Genomic DNA, 10,847 nt, shown 5'->3' with positions numbered 1-10,847 from the left:
TTCTATCATTAATTTTTCAGGTAACGGAAGCAGAGAAAATAAAATCTGAATGGAAACAGATACATGTCCATAAACAAACATTCATCTTGTAACAGATCCTCAACATGCCTTAAACAGTTATGTGAAGCCAATAAATCACTAGATTTATCATGATTGAAGTAGGTAACAAGCAGCAGAGCCTAAACAGCAATAAATTTAGCACATAGATAAGTTGGCTAGCCCATTTTCCTAATAACTACTTCATCTTAGATTACTATTCAGCATTTTTTTTTTAAGAGCACTAGTGAAACTCCTTAATAAAATGTCAGATGTATCATTTGGGGAGTCTCTGCAGCAAAGAGTGCTGGGAAGTTAGCAGGGCTATAAGAACTGAAGCAGCAGCTATAGTTAGATCACCTTAAGGAGAGTAGTAGAAGACCTCAGATGGTGCTTAATAGCACAGGTAGGGTTGTTTTCTTTTGCTGAAGATACGTTCTTTCACTGTGGGTTCTATCATTCTTAATTGGTTTAACTTTTTCTGCTGTTTTTAGAGTTCTTCTTTCCCCCTTCCTCACCTCCCTCCTTTCTTGGGTGTCATTAAATGGTATTATTATAATACAGCTGGGGGGAAAAGGTGTTTCTTAAAAGCATATCTAAAGTACAGAGAAGTGTTTTGTTCTTCTCAGAAACTTTAGTTGGAAACAATCTTAAAAACTATTTTTAAAAGCATTAACAAAAGTTTTAGTTAAATGTGTAAACCATTATTTAATGAGTATGGGAAAGCATTAAAATGTATAGTAATACTATACATTTTAATGTGGGGAGGGGATTTAAGGAGTTGCAAACTTATTATGCTGATTCCCACTTCTAGTTTATTCATATAAATGTACTACCAGTAAGCTTCTAAGATTAAGGGAAGTTAATGTGGCTGAACAGGGAAAGAAAAAAACAGTGTCAGTTTAGGGCTGTTTATCATGCAAGCTGGCAATGTTCAGGAGTGGGAGGAGGAATGGTTATTCAAATAAAGTAATAGAGGTTTTCTATTCCTTCCTCTTTCTAAGGAAGAAAAAAGCAAAACATATCTATTGAAGAAGTTTCCTTGTTTTCCATCTTGTGTTCTCTAGAAACATGAAGTGGGTGTGGTACTACCAAACTCATAGACTCTACACAGGTGCAAAACACTTCCAGTGAATGGAGAACTGATGCCTTTAACCTCATCCAAGTCCACCTCACCCAACCCCCATATGTGATCTCTATGTAGAGATCTCAGAACATAGGTACTGAAAAGCTGTTGCTCCTTTACACAATCAGTCTATATGAAATATCTGAATTGCCTCATGAAACCATACAGTTCAGCAATTATAAGAATAATATTAGAACACTTACTTCAGATGGATATTCTAATTATATTTATGTACTTCAAGATGTATTTATCTTAGGCTTCTCCAGGTTTAAGAAGATAAGTTCTTTTCTGTTGTTACTGCAGCTGTAGAAGCAGGAAAGCAACCAATGAAAGAGCAACCTTCCTGTTGTTGTAAATTTACTTGTACAAAATGTTTTAGTATTAGAGTTCAGAAGTAGTAAGGCTTCATATGAAATGGTGAGTAAGTGGGATGGAATTAGAAGTTTGAACAACCCTTTTTAGGAAAACAAGAGTAACAAAATGGCAATTAAAGTAAGACAGACTCTTGCCTGAAACCAGAATGTCTCTATACTATTCCAGTGTGCTTTCATTTTTACTATGTTATTTAATTCCTTTTGGCATGCCACAGGTACCACTGTATTCCCTAGTTTCAGTAACTGCAACCCTGAAGCATATCTGCTTATGTTGAAGGAGGAAAGGAAACCACTAGCTTAAGCAATCCTACTGGCTGTAACTTTATTAAGTTCTAGCCTATGTGGATCTCCATATGCAGAGGGCTGAGACAGGAATAAGTGTCTTCTGCTCTCTTAAAACCTTTAAGAATATTGATCTATCTAATAGGTAAAGCTCATGTAGAGATAGTGCTCCTATTTTCATGTTTGCATTCTTTTTTTTTTTTCTTGCAGTTGAACACCTTGCATGACATCTTATACTATATAAGCAATGACACAATTTTGTTTCTTAAGACAGCAAACCTGACTTCCAGATGACAGAGGAAGAAGATTCTATTCCAAATGTTAAAAGATCTCTAAACAGGAAACTGGTGAAACACAGTACTCCAGTGGACTCAATGTTCTCAAGAAAAATGCTGTCTCTTACAGGTCCAATCAATCAGTCAATCAAGGACCAAGATCTCAGTGAGAGAGCTTATGTATCCCCAGTGCCAAAATCAACTCTAGGAAGATCAGTAGCTCAAATATCACTAGCAAGTGTTGAAGCATACTTCCCTTATATGTCTCCAAAAAAGTATTCAGCAGTGTTTGACTTGCAAGGTTCAAACAGAGAGATAAGCCAAAGTTCTCAAGTTGCATTTTCTAGAAGACGACTTTCCACAGTATTGGCATCTGATGAATCAAATGAAGAGCCAAGTGAAAAGGCTGTCTCAAGTGTGGAAACTCAGTCTCCCACAAAAGCTTCTGAGAAGTTTGCAGTAAGTCCTAAGAGTGGATCTTCATGGATGGTTACCGGAATACCAGGGATAAAAGATCCTCCAATGCTGAAAAAGAAGAAAATTGATAAAGCTATTGTGGTAATTATATTCCCCATATACTCTGAAATTGCATATAATTTTGTGCTAATACTGAGAATTTTCACATCTTTCTAGTAATAGAGGAACACTTTGGCTATACAACGTCTCCACAACTTTATCAATAAGAATGTATCAGTATGAACAGGGTTGTAACCTCTTAGATTCTGTGATATCACCCCTAACTAGACTAGATGCAGTTTGCTCACCTGGTATTTGATTTAACTTCTGTACTTGCATGTCAAGCATGTGATACGCAATAGCATATGAATGCTATTGCAGAAGTAGTTCTTTTCTGTAGAGAAACTTGAGAATGGAAAGAGATTAGTGGCTTAAACTGGAAAACTTCTTAAATTTCTTCATGAGGGAGGTAGAAACAATATGACTTCAATTAAACAGGCAAAGAAGTAGAATGCTTTATAGGAAGAATCCTAGTCATTGCAAATGTGGGGGTCTTGTGTGCAGTCCTTCAATTAGTGTAAGATATCTTGGGGAAAGCTTAGATTAGCAGACTTGATACAGGTCTTCTTGTCTGATTAAAATGGAATGAGAGATCTCAGCTTCCTGCAGCTTTGATTATCAGCATGGACTCCGTGGAAAGCCCACAAAAAGGAAAAATAAGGCAATGGATTTGGATTCTAAAGGCTGTCATGTTAGTGTGGAAAACCATCAAATTCTATTTCCTTGGGTTATCTGTAGCTTTCTTGTTTGTGTTTTTTTTTCCCTTCACCATATTGTTCGCAAGTATATTGAAAGCTCAGGAAGATCTGCTCACTCTGAGAGTTAAAGTTTCTTAGCTTAAAACAAATTAAAATGTTCAACCCAAATCCAGTTGTGCTTGTTTTTTAAAGCATATGAAGTCTAAACAGGTCAAATTGACTATTTCTTTTTCTATAATAGAGAAAGAAGCAAAGAGAATGGGTGCTTCGCCAACTTAAAAACATTGAGGAAGCAACTAAACATGAATTAACAATTGAAGAAGCTTGATTTAACTGTCTTTGAAACTAATGCTGTTACATGCTTATTTTGTGAATAGAAGATTCCAATAAATCGCATATTTGACTAATCTACAATGCCTGTCGGACTTCCTATTCCCTATTAAAGTTGGTTAGTTTGTTTTTGAATTTGGGGATTCTTCTTGCCTCTTACGTCTAGGTGATGTCAGATACTGCTTCTATGTGAAAGCCAATGTTAGTCTACAATAGCTAAATGCCTAGAATAAAGGAAGGGAGAAAGTTAAGAAAAAAATCATTCTTCATCCTGCCACAGCTGCCACTTATCACCATCCTCTTCAGAGCATTCAAATCTTCTAGGGTTGCTGATGTTCCTGAAGCCACAAAGTCCTAGTGGCCACATGAATATAATCCTGGTTTGTCAGAGGAGAATCTCATTATCTAAAGAGTAATAAAAACATGCAATCAGAAATACTTCTACTATTAGCTGGGGAGATGAGGAAATAGGGAGAGGCACCAGGTTGGGAGTCCAGTCTCTCTCTAGAGATTACTATTTGATTTAAAGATTTGGTTCTAAATGAGTTTGCTCTAGTTTTGTATTATAAGTGTGCTACGATGTCACATCTGAGATCCTTACTGCTCCTCTTGGTGTTTTGAAGATATGCTTTTTTTTTTTTGTCTGTTTCTCAAGCTGCTGGGGTGGATGTTGATCTTTTAGGTCAAAGAAGCTGTTCGTGAAGCACTTGTCAAAGTAATGCCAGATGCATAATGCTTGTGTTAATTTGTGCTGCTGCATGTAACATAATGTTTAGGCAGATCACTTTTAAGTTATCAATGGGACATCAGAAACAGGGAGCCACAATAGATTTACCACTCAACCTGATTCTAATGTAGTTCTAGCACAGGTGCTTATCTGACTGTACTGGTTTTGAAGCCAGCAATCTGTTTTTCCTTACTATTGATTCTCTCCAAAGGGGAGAGATCCTGTTCAAAGTAAGTTGCAAACTATACACGGAGGCAAGGGAAACCAGTACTTTTCCTTTACACACACTGAAACTTGTCTCCTGTCCTAGACTACAGACAAGTAGAACCATGATCTACACCAACCAATAGCAGCTGTGTTATGCACAAAAATACAAGAGCAGAGTTGTGGTTTTACAGCTTCCTGTAAGACTTAAGGGAAGTTAGGATATTTTTACTAATAATCCCTGATATTAAACTCTCCAGAGTTTCTCAAGGGAATAGCGTGGTCGTCAGATGTAACTTTCTGTGGTAGCTAGATCAAGGGGTGATACTGCCCCTCAGGTTGCTAGTCAAAGTATAATCACTTGGTTTGATGTTTAATGTTCTGGTATTTATTTGTGTGTTAGTTTCACAGATTGTCTCATCTCCACCGATTCCTCTGGTAACTGAGATTCTGTCTGAATGTAGATCTCAAGCTGCTCTTGAGGAAAAAAAACTGGCATAGTTGAAGTTGTGCTTCTATTTCCCTTGGGTTTACATTCACTGGGGATTTCATCAGCTTCTGTGATTTGTGCAGGGGGTTGAACTAAGATCAGGCAATGCCAGGCTAGAATGTAGCCCTCTTCTGTCCCTGGGACAAGCATAGATTTGTCTGGCCATGTTACCCAACACTTAATCCAAGTGACTGAGATCTGTCTCTTGATTATTTGTACCTTCTCAGGTAGCCAGTTGCACTTGTTCCTTTCTCGGGCTTCTTGGCCTGGTCTCAGAAAGTCTTGATCTTGCTTCTGTTTTTCTTTCTCCTAATTACACTTCAAAGTCACCCTTGTCTCCTTCCTGAACCTGTTTTCATGTCTTCAAATGTCTCTATTTAATGTCATCTCTAATCTGGCCTCTACCGGCTCCTTCCTTATAAAACACAGGCTTCTATGCCTGATTTTCACTGCTGTATTCCTTCCCTATCTTCAAAGGCCCCCCCTGATTGATGTCAGTCTTCTGCCCAAAACTCAGTCTCAGCTGTCATGCCTCTGAGTGCCTTAGTCTTAGGTTGATCTGTCCATGATGGAAGTCATTGAAGGCTGTCTGAAAGAAGACTCGCCCCTTGGCAGGCTAGGGGTGCATGCAATTGGTAAGAAGGTCTTGCTCAGTTCTTATTTCAGGTTAAATGAAATACAAGAATAATCCAGGGAATATAGATGCTAAGAAGTCTTATCCAAGGGCAACACAAAGCAAAGCTTCCTCAGTCTTGGGACATGGTAAACACTGGGAAAGTTTTCTAGGGAGCAAGTCTGCTCCCTGCTAAACTCATGAAACTAGTTGGTGGTAATAAAATCCTGGAGACTTTCCTCAGTAGGAGTAAACTAATTGCCTGGAGTGGTAACACAGAGTTGACTTTGACTGGGTCTTCACAAGTCCTGCAGCTGTATCAGGCATGTAAAACTGGGGGCTTTCAAGATATTGGAAACTGCTACTATTTCTTCTCTGTGGAATGTCAGACCTAGATCAGTAATCATCAGACCTAGATCAGTAATCAGACTTATTTAGTGATAATCTACATTATCCCCTAGTGAATGATGTTCCCAAACAAAGAGTTGTCTCTAATTTTTAAAAGCCATGATGTTAAGGAACTTGAAACTACATATAATTGCTATTATTGTACTTCATGTGTATGTACTGGAGGAAAAAGAATAAAATTATTTTGTTTACTAGGTTTTTACTTTCATTTGTTTCTCCAGCAGACTCCCAGGAAGCTTAATGAGAGTTAGGTTACTTTTCTATTGTAATGGATACATTTACTTTGAGAGGTTCTGGTAGCGTGCTGTTCTAATCTTGTTTAATACTAATCCTACAGCAGCAACAATGGAGAATTACTATTTAGTGAATTGCATCAGGTGCAAAGTTCCTTTATGCGTATTTATGTTGCAATAACAACCCAGTGTACAAAAACCCATAGTGGGAGCTGTAGAGTGCAACATCACTTTAAAATAGGCCTTTGTATTAACAGTGGGTGGTGAGACTGGAAAAGATTTAAGACTATGGTCACCAAATTAATGATAATCTTCAACACGCTATGTTTTGAAAAAATGTTATGGTATTTAGAAAACCAACCTTTTCTGCATGAATGAATCAGAGCTTTGATATTTTCTTGAGCCTTGCTCTTGTCATGGCTTTCAAATGCAACATTGAACATTTGCAAATTGAGAACAGCCTTCCCCCCCCCCCCAGAGAGTACTCCTTTAGACCAGTATTTTTCCTTTAGGAGCTAAGCTGTGTCCTTGACCTAGGGAATTGTTTTTAGAACACTTGTTTCTGAATGGATATTATGCAATCTACATGCTGATAGTGACTAAGCATGCGGTTGGATGGAGAAGAACAAAAACACTACCAAGAACAGAGGAAAGAGACAAAAACATTTTCACCCTGGATTTATGAGCTCAGCCTTGTTCCCACTGAAGCAACAGTAATGCTTCTGTTGACAGAACTGGGAGTGCTCTACCGAGCTGACGTGCTGCTGTAGCAGAACAGGTTGAAAGAAAAAAAATGTTTAGCACACATATTTAACATATTTCAAACTTAAATATAACAGGTAACTGAGTAAATTCTTTGTGGATCCTAGCTGAACAATTTTAGGATGACTAGTAAAAGTAGAAACCGTGAAAACTTTTTTTCTCCAAATCACAGCATACTTTCATTCCTACAGACAAAACTGAGTAATAAATAATACAGCAGTGTCCCTGATCTGTGCTCCATAGTGTCTATAAGACATACAAGTCTACAGGCTTCCTCTTCTCTGTCATTGCAGGCTGCAGTGCCTATTAAAACAACTCAACATATCTGACTTAATAGAAAAAGAAAATGAACAAATATACTGAAGTTTTGACTGAAGTTAGCAGAACCTTAGAAGAGCTGGACCAGTTGAAGCTACTAGCTATTATTTTCAAATGTAATCAAAAACTAGACCTAGGCCAAGATACTGGGTCCCACCTAAGATAGTCTTCCCTCTAGAAAACCTCAGATCTGCTGCTCAGCTGTCATATTGCCACGTAGGTGCCTAATGTATCAGTTTTATTATTATTATTATTTCACTGCAGCCAGTCCTAACAGGTTTGCTAACTCCGTAGAACATGACATCAGCTCCTGGTTACTGTCCTTTTAGCATTACTTATGCATGTGATCTCACAGCACTTTAGCTACACCAATCCTACCTTTCCACCCTGAAATGTGTACAAAGGAGACTTGTAGAAGACACCAGTCAGTGAGTATGTATATCCATCTGCCTTTAGTTTCAGCAGCCCACAGGGTAAAACTCTATGAAGTGTGACAAAACATTTCAAATCCCCTTGTCCTTTGAAACAGAACTTTGAAATCAAAGAGTCTGAGGTCACAAGGCAGTAATCACCATCTCTAGGCTTACTTTGTAGTCACAGCTTTTAAGCGTCACCTTTGAAAGCTGTTCTACTTTGTCTAAGCATTTATTAGAAAAGGTTAAATTTTCATCATAGTTCAGTGACTCATTGTCTTGCACCTGAGGAATGTTATTAGTTTTGTTTAAATTCATATTTATTTTTTAAAAAAATGGAAAGAGGAATGAGTTAAAACATCCTTCATTACTCCTAGGATGAAAAAAAGGAAAGAAGGGAGAGAGGGATGGAAGGATACAGGAAGGGATGAAGAAAGGAAGATATTTCCTTCCTGCTTCTTAACATTGCTGCCATTTGAATCATTTCTGTTGTCCTCCATTTCACCCTTTTGTCCTTTCCTAGCTCTCCATGTCCTCTTCTGACTGCCTTATGCTTTCACTTCCTCATCTCATTGCAGATTTTTCTCCTGTGGTGATCATCTTCCACTGGTAGATACTGTAAGCCTTCTAAAACTTACAACTTCTCCTAAAGAGGAAAAATTAGCAATGAGAAAAGAAATATCTTACACCCTTAAGACAGAAAAACAAAGAGTCTCTTCCTAGAACCAGAATACTCAAATCTAGTGTGAAAACATGAATGTAGATTTAGATATAGGAAAAAAAAAGTACAGGCAGTACTGCTAACAAATTTACTGGGAGAAGAACTGGATCTAAACAGTTTAGAAAATGCCTACATAAAAGGTTTCAAAGTATACTTTCCTGCCAAGAGAATACCATACAGTATACAACTAATCAAACTGGTTCTGTGTGATAGAGTTCACACAAAATAGACTGGTGCTTTAGGTAGGTGCAAGCAACCAGGAGCATGATGAATAAGATGGGCAAAGAGGGCATGGCACAGCTGATTACATAGAAGTGCAGGGAGGGCTCAGGGTGTGTGGCAGGCAGCCTGCTCTCTTTCTTTTCTGAAAGTAGCACCAGTCCCTCTTTGTTGAAAGAAAGTGGTCACCCGCCACAATGGTCGTGCTGACTCAGATACCCACACAGAGGGGCCACAATCTTTCCAGGCTAATGCATACACCCAGAGTGATTTCCCAAAGGCAACACAGCTGTCCAGGCCTTTGGCAGTAGGGATCTCCAGAATCTGGGCCTAAGGGCACTGCGGGGTGTGTCATGCATGCCAGTGTGCCCAGCTAAGCAACCTTTTTGAGCAGGTGGCCAGGTTGTGTGAGGAAATCACAAACAACATAGTATTCAGGAATCAGAGAGAGACTGATGTGTGGTATCATGCAGTGACACAGTCAGACCAATAACCTTGTCTTAGGACCCTGCAAGAGGAAGAAACTAAGCTAGCTTCCAACTCTGAGGAAGCAGTCAACAGAAATATACAAGATCAGAATAGAATCATAGAATCATAGAATGGCTTGGGTTGGAAGAGACCTTAAATACAATTTAGTTCTGACCCCCTGCTTTGGGCAGGGTTGTCAATCACTAGATCAGACCATCCAGGAACTCATCAAGCCTGGTCTTGAATGCCTCTAGAGATGGAGCATCCACAACTTCTCTGGGTAGCTTGTTCCAGTGCCTCACCACTCTCTGAGTGAGGAATTTCTTCCTAACATCCAACCTAAAGCGCCCCTCTTTCAGTTTAAATTCATTTCCCCTTATCCTATCACTATCTAGTATTCTTCTGCATAAAAAGTCAGTCCCCTTCCTGCCTTTAAGCCCTTTTTATATATTGGAAGATCACAGTGAGTTCTTCCTGAAGCCTTATCTTCTCCAAATGAAACAATCCCAACTCTCTCAACCTTTCATCATAGGAGAGGTGCTCCAGCCCTCAGATCATCTTTATGGCCCTCCTCTGGACATGCTGCAATCTTCTTTACTGTGAGGTCAGCAAGTTCTGGTCCCTTCACTGCAAAGTTCGGGGATCCCAACCAAAGGCTACCATCTCTTGGCATCCTTATTCCTATGGACACCATGAACTTGTCTAAACCTCACTGTGGATCCCCTCGAAAGATCTTGAAACTGGAAATACACATACTTGTTGTACTGAGCATCAAAGTTTTTCACTCTTTCTAACTATCAGACATTAATTCAATGGTAATGTTGTTTAAATAGCTAAGGTAATCTTGAATACTAGCAGCAGTTTACCTGGATTTGGTTCTTTGTGAAAGCCTTGAGCTATCTGTAGGACTGAGTGAAGTCCTGAAGTCCTGTCTCTAATTCTCTGATGAAACAGTAGAGGCTCTGAAACCTGAGAGGTATTCTTGTTGTCTCTAGCAACAGTATTAATAATAATGGTGAATAGCACTGATATTTCTGAAACCAGAAATGCCCTCAGGACAAAAAGCAGAGACAAAAGTAGCTGAGCAAACTCTTTTTTTTTTTTTTTTTTTTTTGCAAAAAGCAGTATAGGGGTGAACTGCCTAATTGTGGAAGCCAATTGTAAATGATCCAAGGAAATATGCTCCTCTTATAACAGCTTATCTTTTTGGTGTCTGGAGCATCTCTCTTGCCCCGTGTGCACTTGCAGTGTGCGCTGGCGGCTCAGAAGGCCAACTATGTTCTGGGCTGCATTAAAAGAGGAGTGGCCAGCAGGGAGAGGGAGGTGATTGTCCCCCTCAGCTCTTGTGAGGCCTCATCTGCGTCCAGGCCTGGGGCCTCCAGTACAAGAAAGACACAGAGCTCTTGGAAAGAGTGCAGAGGAGGGCCACCAAGATGATCAGAGGGCTGGAGCATCTCTCTTGTGAAGTTGAGGGAACTGGGCTTGTTTAGTTTGGAGAAGAGAAGGCTCCAGGGAAACCTCATTGTGGCCTTCCAATACTTGAAGGGAGCATATAAACAGGAGGGGGAATGATTGTTCATGAGGGTGGATAGCAATAGGACAAGGGGGAATGGTTTTAAACTAAGACAGGGGAG

At 39.3% G+C, this 10,847-nt stretch overlaps 1 protein-coding gene across 2 annotated transcripts; it reads left to right on the top strand.

The window, feature by feature from the left end:
• The first annotated feature begins 207 nt into the window (after window positions 1-207).
• LOC110390840 lies at window positions 208-9,450 on the top strand. 2 transcript variants are annotated; one of them, XR_002433904.1, is made up of 3 exons: window positions 208-442; window positions 2,029-2,651; window positions 3,549-9,450. XR_002433904.1 is itself a non-coding variant. In XM_021382385.1 (3 exons), exons 1-3 carry the CDS (start codon window positions 424-426, stop codon window positions 3,633-3,635), a joined length of 669 nt encoding a protein of 222 aa, XP_021238060.1. In that variant the 5' UTR covers window positions 212-423; the 3' UTR covers window positions 3,636-9,450. The 2 variants fall into 2 exon arrangements, 1 of the variants encoding a protein (XP_021238060.1); XM_021382385.1 differs by having other exon boundaries at window positions 212-442; window positions 2,089-2,651.
• Window positions 9,451-10,847: the final 1,397 nt, after the last annotated feature.

This window comes from Numida meleagris, unplaced genomic scaffold (assembly GCF_002078875.1).
Source record: "Numida meleagris isolate 19003 breed g44 Domestic line unplaced genomic scaffold, NumMel1.0 unplaced_Scaffold218, whole genome shotgun sequence".
Lineage (NCBI taxonomy): Eukaryota > Metazoa > Chordata > Aves > Galliformes > Numididae > Numida > Numida meleagris.
Note: the sequence above shows the minus strand (reverse complement) of the source record. Positions and strands in the feature narration are given on the sequence as shown.

What these genes read in the sequence shown, in the direction of transcription:
- LOC110390840 (XM_021382385.1), top strand. An exon ending in AAATTGATAAAGCTATTGTG is followed by an intron (nt 2,652 to 3,548) that starts GTAATTATATTC and finishes TTTCTATAATAG; the next exon opens with AGAAAGAAGCAAAGAGAATG.